At 37.5% G+C, this 16,581-nt stretch overlaps 1 protein-coding gene across 2 annotated transcripts in view; it reads right to left on the bottom strand.

Annotated features, from left to right (window-relative positions):
• SCAPER (S-phase cyclin A associated protein in the ER) overlaps positions 1-16,581 on the bottom strand; it is a 370,936-nt gene that overhangs the window by 240,755 nt on the left and 113,600 nt on the right. For both annotated transcript variants that reach the window (XM_074296499.1, XM_074296500.1), the window contains 3 exons: positions 15,043-15,124; positions 14,090-14,242; positions 13,384-13,491 (listed from right to left, as the gene is read on the bottom strand). In XM_074296499.1, coding sequence (XP_074152600.1) covers positions 13,384-13,491; positions 14,090-14,242; positions 15,043-15,124 — 343 coding nt within the window. The remainder of the gene's footprint in view (positions 1-13,383; positions 13,492-14,089; positions 14,243-15,042; positions 15,125-16,581) is intronic.

The following is a 16,581-nucleotide window of genomic DNA, read 5'->3' on the forward strand; positions in this document are numbered from 1 at the left end:
AATGAAACTGAGATAGCTGAAACACTACAACTGTGATAAAAATAGAAGGTCATAATGGAGTAACAGAATGTTAGTGTTACTGGAGACCTGAGTAAGCTAGTTCATTGGACAGATGAGGAAATGGAAGGGAAATGACTGGCGTGACCTCTCACACTTATCTGGTAAGAGTAGACCTGTAGCCCTAATCATCTGACTTGAAGTCAAGATTCCTTCCAAACTTCCATCTGTGACTATGGAGAGCGGCTCCAGGAGGAGCCTGGCTAGGCTATCCCAAAGTTCTCTGCTACTTGCAAAAGGGTACTTGGGAAGGCAAGGCAGAATTTGGAAAGAAGTGCGAATGAGGACTTGAATGGTCCTCTTGCCACCCAAGAGTAACCCATTTCCTTACCTACCCTACAGCTCAGCTGCTGAATTTGTGCTTTAAAAGGAGAGAGAGGCTTCCAATGTGCCATTTCTTGATGACCTCATGAGCCCCTTTGGTGTAATCACCATCTCGATGCTTCCTGTATCTATATCTCTAGAACCACATTTGTAACCACTTCCTGGAGATTTTTAAACTGCCTTTCCATAGGTACTCCCTGCTTAGCCTGGGAACACATACTGCTTCTCTCCCCCTCAATCGCACCACATTTCCATACCTCCCTGTTTCTGCTGAGAACTCCACCACCCTCTACCTCTCTAAGGTTAATAACCTCAGTCCTTTCCTTTAACCCTTTAACTCCTTCATGCCACAGAAATAGTAAGTATCAAAGCTTTATCATTTCTACTCCTGACTCAATTTTATACTTACAGCCTCCTTCTCCATTTTATACTCAGTTCAGGCTCCTCCACCTTGATCATTGCCATAACTTCCTAAGAGATTGCCCTTACTGTTGATATTTCCATACTCTGTTAGAACCTCCACTCTGCTGACAATGCTTTTTCTAAAGTTAAGATCAGCCCATATCACTTAATCTTTCCATCAACTCCCCAGGTTTTTTGCCTTTCGAGTCAGATTATCACCTTTAGGTTTTGCTTTGAAAACTCTTCACAAATTGGCTCCAACCCACTTTTCCAAGTTTACTTAGAAAGTAATTCAAGGTTATTACTGCAGTTCCTTGACATTATTGTCTAGTCAAAGGGGCATTCCTGCTTTTCTTAGCAGTAGACACTCTCTCCTGAACCATCTACATCTTTGTGTTGACTGTCTCAATGCCTGGGCAGCACACAATCCCATCTCAATACTATCTCTTAGAATGTCAGGTCAAACAACATCTCTGGAATAAAGTCTCCTGATCTCCCCAACCGCTAGTGCTGTCCTCCACAAAGACAGCTCCCCAACCCCCTGTTAATTTACCAGATATATATTTCATAAACATTTTGTACTTGTTTGTATTTCTAATACCTAGTACAGTGTCTAATGTCAGCCAATAGATTGTATGGATTGATAGAAGGATTAGATAAAGAGATAAGATTTTGAAGGGAGGAATACCAGTCCAAATCACTGACCTTGGAAAAAAAGGAGGAGTGGAAGGACTGCAGATTGAAAAGAAGATGAAGAATAAATAGGTAGAGGAGAGCTGTGCCATAGAAAGAGCTAGAAAGACAGCAAGTCATCTTTAAAAATTAAAAAGAGAAAGCAATTCCTTTATGAGATAAGTCCAGATATTAATGATGAAATTTCAATATTTTGTATTATTCTGCCTGTTAGCACAAGGCTTGTAATATATCTCCCCTCTTGGAAAGATGGATAGATTCCCATAAGTAATGTTGTGTGTCGCACCATTAAATTGATCATTCACCAAGGTGTTCTTGGGAAATAAATGGCAAGATGTGCTAACACTGTGAACCTTTCTGATAAAAAGTGGGCCAGAGTGGTTGGTTTATGCTTTAGATTGACTCTTGTTTCTTAATTTGTTTCCTTGTCACAGAACACAGTTGGGGTCTCTCAACAAGAGGAGGAATACTCTTTTCATTAATGGAGCTGACCCTCTATTCAAAAGTCATCAAGGATTGCTTGTGTCCTATGGATCTGTTTCTCTGACACAATCTGGTCTTTACAAAGCAATACAAACACTTCGCTCTAATCAAGGGGGACTCTTGACACCCATGGAAAATGCCGCACACTTCCCATCTCTGACTCTTTGTTTATTTTCTTCCCTCAAGGAAGAATGTCCAAGTTCTATTCATCTTTTGAGGTTCAAGTCATATGTCCTCTAGGAATTCTTCCGGGACATACTACTCAAGAACATTTCCCTCCCCAGAATGCCTCTAATGTTGCTACTGCTACCTAATGACACAAGGGGATAATCTCTGTTGCTAACGAAGTTGCCTGGGTTCCTCTGCTGGACTTTGAGCTTTTTTAGGACAGAGATTGTGTCCTCTCTCCCTCCCTCCCTTCAGTGTCTCTTAGGTGCCAAGCAGGGGGCTGAGAACATCACTAGGGAGACTGTGTTAAAATGGAGCAATCTCTATCCTCAAGCAACCAACACTCTGACACTTAACTGAATTCTCTTCTTTTTTTTTTTTTAACTGAATTCTCTTCAATGCTCAACTAGCAACGAGTGTTCAACAAATAGCTCTCAAGTGAGTGAGCTAAACATCGATTTCCACTCATAATTATTCTCTGCAGGCCTGACAGCAACACGAACACAGAACTACAGACTGCAAATCTGTCCCCAGGATGCCTCAAAAACAGATGTTGCCCTAGGGCACTGTGCCCCCTCTCTGGAGGAGACCCATGGCTGAGACCCGTACACATCTAAGCAGCACCTTTCCCTTGGGTAAGCACCACGAGGCTGGTGCTTTCACATGGTGTGATACCTGTTCCTTTCAGAGGCTGACACCATCACCAACAAGCCTTTATAGAGCACTAATACTGGACACAAGAAATTCAAAGAATGGTGTCAGCCCCCAGAGAGGTTACAATTGGAAAGGATTAGCAGTTTCCAAGGCTTCTGAAGACTATGGGAAAAAAAAAACAAGTTAGCCCACAAACTGACTTGTCAAAACAAAGAAATGTTGGACAGAGTGAACAATGCTGATGTACACCAGCCTTTACTTAAACGTTCTGAGAAAAAGGCTGATTTTAGCAAGTCCACCAAAAGACAGGTAAAAGAACACCTCAGACAGATAGAGGAAACAAGAAATAAGGCACCTGTAGAGAGGAAGAGTGATCAAAGTTAATATAATTGGTCACTTTGATTTAAATTGATTTAAAAATCTTTTTTAGGGAAAGTGAACTCTAAGGTTTCAGTAACAAATACAGAAAAAAATTAGAATTAGCAAACTGATGAAATTGAAAACTTTTTTTGTAATTCTCTGTTTTATGCTGAGAACTACAACTTACACTCTGATCTTAGTGCATTTTAATAACTAGATTTATATGGCATTTTAAGGTTTGCAAAGAAATTTACAAAATTATCCCATCTGCTACTCATAACAACTCTATAAGATAAATACTATTAATTAAGATCCCCATTTTAGTGTTGAGGAAACTGAGGCAGAAAGAACTTAAAAGAACTGCCCAAGATCACACAAAGAATAAGTATTAGTGGCCATATTTGAACTCAGGTCTTCCAGGCTTCCAGGTCCAGTCCTTGATCCCTGGAACTACTTAGAAGCAGGTTTTATTTTTAAAACTGAATTTTCAAAAACTGCACAGTACAATTCAGAGTGCTGATATTTCTTTTCTTTTCAGTTTATTATCATTCATGGTTATCCTTTTGGATATTTTTAATCCTGGCTGCTTACACATGCTTTATATACTGGTTGTACATAGAAACCGATGTAGGCATTTCTGAAGCATCTCCTTCAAAAACTAGTCTTTTCATGAAAGGAACCTAATTATGAATTATGTTTGACAACATACATTATATAAAATGATTAACAATTGTGAAGTTTAGCTGCTCTGTTTCATTTGGGTGAACAAGACCCAAAAGCTGTATTATAAAATAGTCTAATTTTATGATCTTCATCTCAATTAAATATAAACTCAGAACTCTTTACTGAATAATGTGTCTGTTTTTCTTATAGAAGTTTTACAGGCATGTGTTGCCAGAATTTTGGGGGTGATAGAGAGGAAGGAAGGAGGAGGGAAGGAAGGAGGGAAGGAGAAAGAGAAAAGGAAAGGGAAGAGGGGAGGAGAGGGAGTAAGAAAGGGAGGGAAGCTGGGAGGGAGAGAGGGGAAGGAGGGAAGGAAGGAGAGAAAGACTGACTTTTTCTCCTAAGAATAAATATATCAAGATGAAATACAGAATACAAAACTTGCATGAACAAAGATCAAATAGAAGTTTATTATAAAAGGTGTGTGATGGGGAACAATCCTACAACAACATTGGAAATATTCTAAATAGGCTATCAAAGATGTCTGCCAGAAGAACAAATACTAAATACATAAAATAAAATAGAGGATCAGAAAAGAAACAACTAGTTTAGAAGATAGTAATCAAAATATTTTTACAAGGGAGGACTCTTATCCAGGAAGATGGTGGAGCAGGTCAGTAACTTTCAAGCTCTCTGAATTTCCCTACAAAGAACAAATTTGCACTTCAGGGTGAACAAAGACACGTGAAAAATCAGGAAGACTTTGGGCAGAACAGGGGTCCTCACCACACAATCTGAGAAAGTCTGAAGAAAGACCCCAGGATATCTCCAGGCTAGCTGAGTGCAGAGTTGGGGTCTGAGTCCCGGCAGAAGCAGGGAAACTCAGCTGATTGGCAGAGACAAGGCCCTGGGTAAGAAGGAGCCAGCACATTGGAAGTGCAGGGGCAGCAGTGCAGGGATGCTGCTGGCTGTGGGCACTTATAGGAGAGGGAAGCTTTTGGTTTGGGATTCCAGGTCAGAGGGGATAGCTGAAGGGAAACCAAAGGCACCACCCCTCTAACTCCACAATTAGAGGTGCTTACACTAATACTTCTCATTAAAAAAAATGAATTTGCAAAAAAGAAAAAAACCCACCACAGAAACTTATTATGGGGATAGGGAAGACAGGGGCTCATCTTCAGAAGATACTGAAGTTAAAAAAAATTTTCTTCTACCGCAAAGAGTAGCATTAAATGGCTCCCTGCCCAAAGAGAATTTATAGAAGAACTCAAAAATTGATTTAAAAATTAAATGAGAATCAACTGGAGAATGGTTGGGTAAATTGTGGTATATGAAGGTTATGGAATATTATTGCTCTGTAAGAAATGACCAGCAGGAGGAATACAGAGAGGCTTGGAGAGACTTAAATCAACTGTTGCTGAGGGAAATGAGCAGAACCAGAAGATCACTATACACTTCAACAATGATACTGTACGAGGATGTATGCTGATGGAAGTGGATATCTTCAACATAGAGAAGAGCTAATCCAATTCCAATTGATCAATGATGGACAGAATCAGCTACATCCAGAAAAGGAACACTGGGAAATGAATGTAAACTGTGAGCATTGTTTTGTTTTGTTTTTCTTCACAGATTATTTTTACCTTCTGAATACAATACAATACCTTTCTTTGCAACAACAACAACAACAAAATTTGGTCCTGCACATATATACTGTACCTAGGATATACTATAAAATATTTAATATGTATGGGAATGCCTGCCATCTAGGGGAGGGGGTGGAGGGAAGGAGGGGAAAAATTTGGAACAGAAGGGAGTACAAGGGATAATGTAAAAAAAAATTACCTATGAATATGTACTGTCAAAGAAAATGTTATAATTATAAAAATTAATAAAAAAATTAAATGAGAGACACAGAGAAAAAAGTAAAAATAAAAAATAAAAATCATTCCAAAAAAGATTATAAAAAGAAGTTAACTAACTTGAAAAAGGAGATACAGAGTCTTAAAGAAAAAATAATTCTTTGAAAATTAGAATTAAGCAAGAGGAAGCCAGTGAAGCTATGAGAGACCAAGAAATAACAGAACAGAACAGATTTATAAAAAATGAAAAAATAGAAGAGAATGTGAAACATCTTATGAGAAAAACAAAAATCTGAGGAACAGATCAATAAGAGAAAATATAAGAATAACTGAACTACCTGAAACCTGTAATCAAAAAAAGAATTTTGACACAATTATGCAAGAAATAATCCAAGAAAACTGTCTTGGAGTGATAGAACAGGAAGGGAATGTAGAACTCGAAAAAAATTCATTGATCACCACTTCAAAGAGACCCTTTGTGGGGGCAGCTAGATGGCGCAGTGGATACAGCACTAGCCCTGAAGTCAGGAGGATCTCAGTTCAAATCTAACCTCAGACATTTAACACTTCCTAGCTGTGTGACCCTGGGCAAGTCACTTAACCCTAACCGCCTCAGGGGGGAAAAAAAGAGACAGAGAAAGGGAGAGAGAGATTCTTTGTGGAAAACACGTAGGGATATTATTACCAAATTTTGAAACCTCCAGAACAAAGAAAAAATTTTGCTAGAAACAAGAAACAAAAAATAAATTCAAATACACTAGAGCTACAATTAGAATTGCACAGGATGTATCAGCAGCCACAATAAAGGATCACAGGTCCTGGAATCATATCTACCAGCAAGTAAAAGAATTAGACCTGTGGCTAAAAACATCATATCCAACAAAATTACCTATAATGCTGAATGAAAAAAAAATGAACATTTAATGAACTTGCAGATTTACAGAACTTTCTTTCAACCAAACCTGAACTCAATAGAAAATTTAACATGTGAAAGATATGTCAATATCAAATTTCAATTTCAAGGAAATTAACATGGACAAATTGCTTATGCTTTTTACATGGAAATGTATATCATATGTTTAAGGCTGACATCAGCAACTGGGTTGGGACAAAGTTAAGGTAAAAATACTAATTATGTGATACAAATGAAATGCAAAGGAAGAACAGCTGCAGAGACAACAGAGGTGGGAGGAGGGCTCTCGTTCTGAAGACTTATTCATATTCATATAGGGAACGGGTTAAATAGGCGGCACTATACATGAAGTGTGTAGTGAATAGTATACGGCATCCTCTACAACCTATAAAGAAATAAAGGTGGAAGGATGAGTGGAGAGGGAAGCAAATGGTGGGAGAAAAAGATAAAGAAGGGAATCCACGGGTGGGGAGGGTAAGTGATAGCAAGGCAAGTTAAGAAGCAGAATTAAAGCAAAGAGTTAGCAGGGATAGAAAAGATGTGTGTACATGTATAGGGGGGAGAGAGCAGGAAAGCATGTGTGTGTGGGGGTATCTATATGTATATATCTTTATTGTATACATAAATATATCTTGTTTAATAGCCTGCTTGGGGGAAGTGGGGCTGGATAATAGGAGGGAAAAAAAGAATAAATTTAAAAACTGTGCACAGCAGAGAACAAAGGAACCTACAAGGAAGTAAAAAAAAAAAAAAAGTGGCCATTCATGAATATAATTTCTTCTACTATTATATTATCCTTTCTTAAACTGGTAGTTTATTGTTATATATTTTGAATTTTCCCTGATGTTCTGTTGGGCATACAACAATACTTTGTTTTGTTTTCCTTTTTTATTCTGTTTTCCAAATATAATAAAAATTTTGAAATGTTTTTGGAATGTATTTTTACTACTAACCCTCATATTAAGAACCCCTGATCCAGAAACAAGGGAATAAAAAGTACAGAAGAAAGCAAGCAGAGAGGCTACGCAAGGAAGAAAGGGAAGGATGCCCCTTAGAGTATAGAGCCAATTTAAAAAGGCATCAGAGAGGAAAAGCAGCATCATTGTCATCATTATCACTTAATAACAGATACTTATACAGTACCTCCTTATGAGCCACACACTGTGCAAAGCACCTTACAAATATATCCTCTGAGCCTTACATCACTTTCTGAGGTGGGTGCTTCTATTGTTCTCATATTACAGATGAGGAAACTGAGGCAAAGGTTAAGTGACTTGCCCAGGATCACATAGCTAGTACCTTAGGCAGAATTTGAATTCAGGTATTCCTGACTCCAGGTCCAGTGTTCTTTTCACTGCACCATCTAGATGCCCCCAAATATGGCCATCATATGGACACCTGCTAGTAAATGTTAATGAAATTCCACTATCTTGGGTCTGGTAATCAAAACTATCAAATTACTCAGTGTAAAATCTCAAAAGAGATCAACACTCTCTAAACCGACAGTGACTTCAAACAAAACAAACCTTCATCTGGCAAAAGATTCCAAAGTTAAAAATAGAAGGTAAGAGTTCATGATTTAGACATAAAGTGTGATACTATAAGAAAATTAAAACAACAAGGGGGTAGTTTAACAGTTTAACCATCAGATCTTTGGAGAACAGAGGAATTTATGACAAAACCAGAGCATTATAAAATGCAAAATGTATAATTTTAATAACATAAATTTAAAAGGTTTCAACAAAATCAATGCAGTCGAGATTAAAAAGGAAGCAGAAAACTGGGAAACAATTTTTACATCCAGTGTTTCTGATAAAGGTCTAATTTTAAAAATATATAGAAAATGAGTCAAATCTATAAGAATGCAACTCATTCCCTAATTAATAAATGATTAAAGAATATGAACAGACAATTTTTAGATGAAGTTAAATTAAATTAATTTAATTTAATTAAAAAAATTTAACCCTATTCAAGCAGAATCCAGGAATTCAAAGTGAGCTCAGGACTCTCGTATGCCGGTAGCATAAATCTTAAATGCAAATGGCAGCTGCTTGTGCATCTCTGGATGTTGCTAACTTTGTTTTAAAATGTAACATTATCTATGGGACATTTCATTTTTATTTATCTTGTGAAATATTTGCTGTTACATTTCTACCTGGTTTGCACTGGGCCTGTCTGTGGTCCACAGCCTTGTGCTAATAGCTCCAATTGAATCTATCCTCCACCTAGAATACAATTCTCCATCTCCAATAATCCCAATGGCAAGCTATTTAAACTCTGAAGACCCCCAGGGATGAGACATTCTGTGTCAATTAAGGTCCTTCTCCTGAATAGCTGGATTTAAATTCATCCTAAGTTTCAAGTGGTTGATAATATATCCGGACTCAGGGTCCTATGATTACTTAGTAGACATGTATTAAGTAGTTACTCCCTATGTAATGTTCACCTCTCTTTTTTACAGATCAGGGTCATGTACCTTCAGTTATCACCACCTCTACACATATAAATCTCAATCTTTTTCTCGCCCCCACCTCTCCCTCTCTGTCGCTGTCCCTCTCTCTGTCTCCCTCTCTCCCTTCCCTCCTCCTCCCTCCTTTCTTCTCCTTCCTCTTCCTCTCTCTGTCTCTCTCTCCCCCCTCCCTCTTTCTGTATCTGTTCCTCTCAGTCTCTGTCTCTCTCCTTCCCTCCTCCTCTCCCTCTCCCTCCCTCCTCTCTAAGCCTGTCTTGCTTTCCCTTCCCTTCCCGGGAAAGGAACTTCATTCAGTCAGCTGCCACGATGTCCCTTCAAACTATCCTCCCCACTGCCACCATGAGATCTCATTGGGTCTCAGCTGTCTTCTTGTACTTCTCTCTACCTTCAAGCTCACTTTCACACAGCTACCAAAGTCATCTTCTGAATACTCAGGTGCAATTGATGGGAGAACCCCAAAACTGTCCTGACTTTGGCAGGGGGAAAGCCATGAGGTAAAACTTCTTAAAAGGGGAGAAATTCTCCTTGAACACTAGAGAAGTTCTCCCAGGGGAAAGACCGGCCCCAAGGAGTCAAGATCAGATAGTTTCATTCTATTATCCTGGAGGAGACCAGCAACACCCTCCACTGATCACACTCTCTATTGAGTTGAGTTCAGGACCACTCCTACTTAAGAGCTCCCTGGTCTCAACATTGCCTTTTCCTGCATTTGGAGCTGGAACCCATGGGACTGCTAGCGGTTCTCCAGCCTTGTTCTTCCTGTCCTGCTTCTGGTTAGATTCTGCCTCTCCCTGCACATCCAGAGGTCCTCCCAGAGGAGGCGGCTCACCTGAGGCCTCCCAGGGACTCAGAGACAGAGCCAGGCTTGAGTAAGCTCCCTCTGTTCCCAAACTCCATGCTGTCTTCTTCCTCAAAGCCAAATTTAGAGGCCACGTACTTCATGAGGTCAGACCTTGAGAACATGCAGTGCTTTTTTTCTCCATCATATGTCTTAAAACCTTTTATCTAGGATTTTACCTTCTTTTCTACTTTCTTGTGTAAATATCTTATCTCTTCCCATCAGATAGATAAATTTTCTTGAATCAAACATTAAAGAAATTCAAAGACCTTAAAGGAAAAGAAATCTGGCCAAAGAAATAGTATTGAATACTCACATGCACATCATGCCCTATTATATTCTCACACATTCCAATAGAGGACTGAAAATTTTAAAAAATGTTTCTTGATTTATTGATTGGTAATTAGTGTGCCTAGATCTGATATCACCAGTCAACAAAACAAAAAAAAGTGCAATAAAATGATTTAGAATCCTGAAACAATGCTTCCCTTTCACATATGAAAGAATCCTTAACTTAAAAGAAATTTCCAAGTTAAAACCAATCATGCTGTAAGTAAAAATGTGGACAAAATAGAAGCCATATCCTAAATAGAAAAGTAACATTTTAATATCATCTTAAAGACTGAATTTTATAACTAATTGATCCACTCAAAATACTATAATAAAACTGAAGATTTCTGGTAGAAGATTTTTTATACATTTTGATTTGTACTGCTAAGGAAACAAGCTTTTGCCTAGAGTTTATAAAACAGTGCAATACAAAGATCTACTTTGTTAAATATATTGGAAGTGATTTACAAAAGAAAAGAACCAAGAGATGGCTTTAAAAATCAAATATGAATAAGGATGAAGAAAGGAACAGAATAAATTTCTCAAACTGTCATCACCTCTCAGAGGAGTCACTGCCCTTTCCCTCCTACCACAATAGCCAATGTTAACAGGCAAAGAGGTCAGCAAACAAATCATTTTTCTCAATAAGGTGCTGTGTGTAGGTTGTTTCTCTGTTAATCATCAAAAAACTAATTTGGTGAGATTCTAAATCTATATCAGATTTAAAATATCCTGTCAACCAAATAACTACTTAAGATTCGAACTCTTAAGAAGACTTAACTTCTCATCATTCTTCAAAAGTCTCCTACAAATTACCTACACTCTTGCTCCATATTTATGTACATTCATTTTTTAAAAAATTAGAAGATAATAAACCTGAATTATATTTTCCTGACACATGTGGAAAAAAAGTATTCAAAATTAATTTTCAATAGTCTAGTCTGAATTTTAGACTCTATATCTTAACAAATTTAGTATTTCTTAAGTTTTATATAAATGAAAACACACACAAAAGAAAGTATAAATACGATATTAATCATATTGACCATCAGCATTTTCCTACAAGGCAACCACCTCCTTCCTGCTCCCCCCTTTACACTTAAAACATAAAAACAAAATACAAGCACATAGTCCAATTCAGGTGTTTTTCTACATTTATCAGTGAATCTGGGATAAAGAGCAGGTTAAAATTGTCATATACCAGTCCTTTCTATAATCTCTCAAGGAGTCTAGAAAAACTCCCTAGTCAATTTCCAATAATAAACAAAACAAAATAAAACAAAAACAAAACAAAACAATAAAGCTTTTTCCTAGGCAGCTCCCCATTATGCTTAACAGGCTTAAAACAAAATGTGTCAAAGATCGAGTTACTTATCTGAGATGTCAAGTGCACAAGGTCAAAGGTGTAATTTTATTAGGTCAGAGGTGGTGTAAATAAAATCTTATATGTCAGGGAAGAAGGGTCACAGACTAGGTGTATATGATATAAAGACATCACAAATGACAAGTAATAACTTTAAGTAGTATAAGTATGTTCACTATAGGTACCTTCATTGATTAAAAATGAAACTTTGCAATGAGTGGCTATAAAATTGCCTTACTAGGAACATAATTTACTCACATGTCATTTTGGAAACTTATTTTTAAGCCTATTTTACTTTCTATAAGAGACTAAAACTGAGAATTAGCTGTATAAATTCTATGAGAAAAAATTATAAGTATTACTTAGGTAAAAACATGACCCTTTTTCATTTAATATGAGAATGAATTCCTTTCATGTTGAAACAGAATATGAAATGAAAGATAACCCAGAGTCAGTCCATTTTCTTTAAAACATTTAAGATTTTTCCCATATCTACCCATCCCATAATCCATAAAGTTGACTTCAGATTAAAGAACAGGAATATTCCTTATAAATTCTGCTTATATTAACTCATAAACATTTTTATCTATAGCTCCCTTATACTAAGGTAACTCTGTAGAAAAAAATATTTTTGTACTACGAATAATCATGTCCTGATTTATTTATTTAGCAAGGTTAAAGTTTTCTGAAGGAAGAACACAAGAACACACATATATCTTTTGCCTTTGCTCATTATTCGCATTATAATAACCATAACAAAAATAGCTAACATTTATATAGGGGCTTTAAGATTTGCAAATTGCTGAACATATTATCTCACATAAGGGAAGTTTGTTGTGTTTTTTTTATCCTCATTTAAAGATGATGCAACTGAGGCTGACAGAAATTAAATGGCTTGCCCACAGTCATATAGTTACAAAGTGTTTAAAGTAGAATTTGAACTCAGGGCTTTCTGTCTCCTAATCCAGTGTTCTTATAACATCTGGCTGACTCATTATTCAAAAAAAAAGTGGAGAATGTAAAAAATTATGTAGATAACTGAAGCAAAAATAAGCAAAAAATATACTTTCTCTTAAAATGCTAAAGTGATTTCAGGAAAATAATACATTTTGCCTAATTTGTCTCTAATATCTACTTTAATTTTAAATTTCATACTTACTAAAGTATCCCAGGTTTAAAAAATCTGTCTGAGTGACTACACTCGGGCATTTTGTGCAGGCCCTTTCTCAAGGGTGAACCCCAGGGACTCCCTGCCTCTTTGGAATATACATCTCTTTCAAAAATCACTAACATGTTCTTGAAGGGTTCTTAAGTTTTCCCAAGAAGAACATTTGCTGAAAATAGTTAAAAGTATAAAAGAAAATCAACTTGAAAACAAATTCCACAAGATAGATGTATTGTTTTTCTCAGTCAGTAAAACAGTGAAATGATGGCACAGCACAAAGTCATAGATTCCTGAGGGTTCAGTGTGGGACAGGGGAGGCTTCTCCAAGGTCATGTGGACCACAAGATCAAGGATCTTTGCAATTCATCATGCTGCCTCCTTCTTTCAGGTTGGGAAATTAATTTTTATATTCAAATTATTATTAGGTGGGTTCTTCCCTTAAGACAGCATAGTAAAAGCAGCATTTGCTCCCTTGTCAAGACAGTTTTTTTCTGTGTTATCATTGATGTATGTAATATCTGTGGGATTTGATTATCTTATTTATATGACCTTCACAGTATATATATGGTGATTTTTTTAACAGGTTTTCAAACACAGAAATACAATATACTTTGGAAATGTTTTTCTGTAAAACTCACCACTTCTTCATCTGAAAGTTCTCTTCCTTGGATGCTACTGTTTTCTCTAACAGCTTGTTGGTGTTTTTTCCCTTTGATGTGACTAAAAAGATGAACCTCTGAAGAAATCTAAAAGTGTAAAATATTAAAAATAATTACAAGTACTAATAATGAAACACATGCTTACACTATCCTATAATGCCCATTAAAGCTAAAAGAAATATTTAACTGTATACAACACAATGAATACTCTATTCATTGACAAGTATGACCCTTAGATAATTTCAAATCACTACTGAGCCCAATTCTATTTGGGAGTAATACCGAGTTATCCAGAGAAGACCTGTGCCTTGGGTTGGAGGAGGTCCAGGAGGCCCAGCAAGAATAAGCAGGGACCTGGAGGATGAGCAGAGCGAGGCTATGGCTTGCCTGCTCGGCCCTTTTCTTTTTCCAGCTCCATGACATATAATCACTGATGTGGTTGCTTTGCTCTGCAGCAGAGATAAATCTTGTTCCAGCCACATGTCTTTGCAAACTTTGCAAAACAACAGCTACTTTATGAACAATAGGATGAAGCTGTTGGCATTAGAACTAATGGCAGAAAGCAGCAGGTGGCGCTGAGGCCACTAGGGTCTCGGGCTGGCGAGATCAGGAAAAAAGAAGTTCTTTACGAGATTATGGGCGTAAGTGCCAATGCCCTCCCCACCCTGCAGAGAATGGCTCCTACCAGGATTGCGCAGAGTGAGCACTGCTTCTTCCGCTCATACGGTGTGAGTTTGGGGGCATAATCAGTGTTTGCGTGTCTCCCACTGCTCAACTCGGCCGCCTTTTCCTTCCTTTGTTCAATCTGTTCCATGTGCCTTCGGATGCTCTCGTCATGCTATAACACAGCAAGCAATTTACCTTACTACAGAGCCCTGAATGCCATGCAGAAATATTTTCCTGAAAGCTTCAGACAAAGCCAGGGAAATATCCAGTTCTGGACATTTACAGGAAGCTTGCCAGCACAAACACACACACACACAGACGCATATGGCACTCTGAACAGTCCTTCATTTTCCCTTTGAGTGAACAGGGACAATCACAGCCAATCAAATACCTCCCCTCTAAATGATGATATCATCTCAAACTATAACAAATTACAGGGAATTTCATCAATTAGTCTCAGGTTTATCTCAGAAATTTGAGGAAAGAAACAGCTAACTAACTGATAGCGGGGAAGCACACGAGGCCTGAATCAGATTCCCCCTTTGCTACTTACTATTGAACAACTATGGGCTGACTCCTTCTGGGACAGAGGGGTAAGGCGTCCCAGAAACTATTCCTTGGGACAAAGTGAGGAAAGAACTTCATGAACCATTAACGTCCACTGCTGTTATTAAATCACATCTGATTATCTCACAAGAGGCAACAATATATCAAAGTCAGAGTTCAGGCATATAACAAAGCTTTTCATACTGAATTGCTACATGAGCATCATTTCATTTTTATAATGGATTTGGCCAAATTGGATAAGCCTACTTTGGTGGTGAAATGAGAACTGATACCTTTCTATTTTTGTGGCTGACATTATTGGGGGGGGGGGCTTATATTTATATATATACATGTATAAAGAGACAACATAAGGTCTCTCACACTTTGCAGAAATATTCATGACTTTTCAGATACAAAGAATTATACCTTGAGTTGAATCTTTTTCTGTAACTCTTCCATAGCTTCCTGTTGAGCTGCAGTGAGGGCAGCTAGTCTCTCTTCTCGATCTCTGTTAAAATATATTAAAAAGTAAAAATTGTGGATTTAGCTACAGATATTACCAAACTTACATTATATGATTTCTTAGAAAAATTGGATAGCACAAAATGAGAAATGAACAAATAAATGGTGGTGCATGTCTATCATGGGATATTGTTGTAATCTAAGAAAAAAAATATAAAGAAATAAGGGAAAATTTATAAAACCTGATGCAAAGTGGAAACAATAAATGCTATGATCATAATCATGTAAAAATAAATTTAAAAATTTAAAACTGAACTCTGTAATTATAGCAACCAAGCTTGGCTCTGAAGAAAAGTGACAAGAATAAACAACTTTGTAGAGAGAAGAATGGGGTAGAGAGCTTTATGAAATACTGAAAACACTGTCAGACTTGATGGATATGCTGGTAATTTTGGTGAATTGCTTTTGTTCCTTCTCTTTCTCTATTATTATTTGTTATAAAGTTTGGTTCTTTGGGTAAGAGAGGGGGAAGGTTTACAATGGGAAAAACAGAATCAGAGGACATCAATAACATTTTTTAACAAAAACATGAAAACTCAGAATATGTATCTAACAAAAAGTCATTTAACCTGTAGGTCCATAAATTCAAATATTTTGGCCACAAAGCATTTTATTCAAAACACACCTATCAAGTACCTTCTATTCCAACAAGTGCCAAGGGAAGGAGAGAGCACACTTTAGGAATCAGAGGGAATGAACAAAGGCAGAAATGAGAGGATTCAAAATAAGAACTGATGTTAAGTCCAGTTTGGAAAAAAACATACAGTACTTGAAGGGAAGCAATGAGAGGTGACACTGGTAGGCGGCCGAGGTCGCTCAGGCTCTTTGGGAGATGGAGTTTGCATTGTATCAGGTGAGGCATGGGCTCTTTCTAAAGACATTAGGAAGATAATGAGGCTTCACAAGCAGCATAGAGAATGACACTGGAGGCAGGACACCAGGAGGAGGCTAATAAAATCATTCTGCAAGGAGGGTGAGGGAAAAGAAAAACAGAAGGAAACAACAGCTAAATGGATATTAGGACTAAAGGCCCCATTGAGTCTAAATGATTCTAAAAATGAGAGCAGGAAACAGCACAAAGAGGGAAGTGGCTCCGGATGGGATGTGCTGAGGACACATGAGATTGCGGCAAGACGACCAGATGAATCCAGCAGGTAGATGAAAATATGACTCTAAGGGTTAGGGAAGGGAAGCAGATTTGGGAATCATCTGCATGGAAATAATAATTTAAACCACAGGAGGGGATCAAATCAGCAAAGGAGAGAGCCCACAGAAAGAAAAAGGGGAACAAAGCAAGAGCTATGGGGTCTCTGATGCTGAAGAGATGGGAAGAAGATGAACCACTAAGGAAGAGAGGAAAGCGTCAGGAATGCGCTCTTCTAAGAGAGGCACTCTGCACTTTAAAGTGTCTAAGAAAGTGGGAAGGAAATACCTGAGAGTTTT

Source organism: Sminthopsis crassicaudata, chromosome 2 (assembly GCF_048593235.1).
Source record: "Sminthopsis crassicaudata isolate SCR6 chromosome 2, ASM4859323v1, whole genome shotgun sequence".
Taxonomy (NCBI): domain Eukaryota; kingdom Metazoa; phylum Chordata; class Mammalia; order Dasyuromorphia; family Dasyuridae; genus Sminthopsis; species Sminthopsis crassicaudata.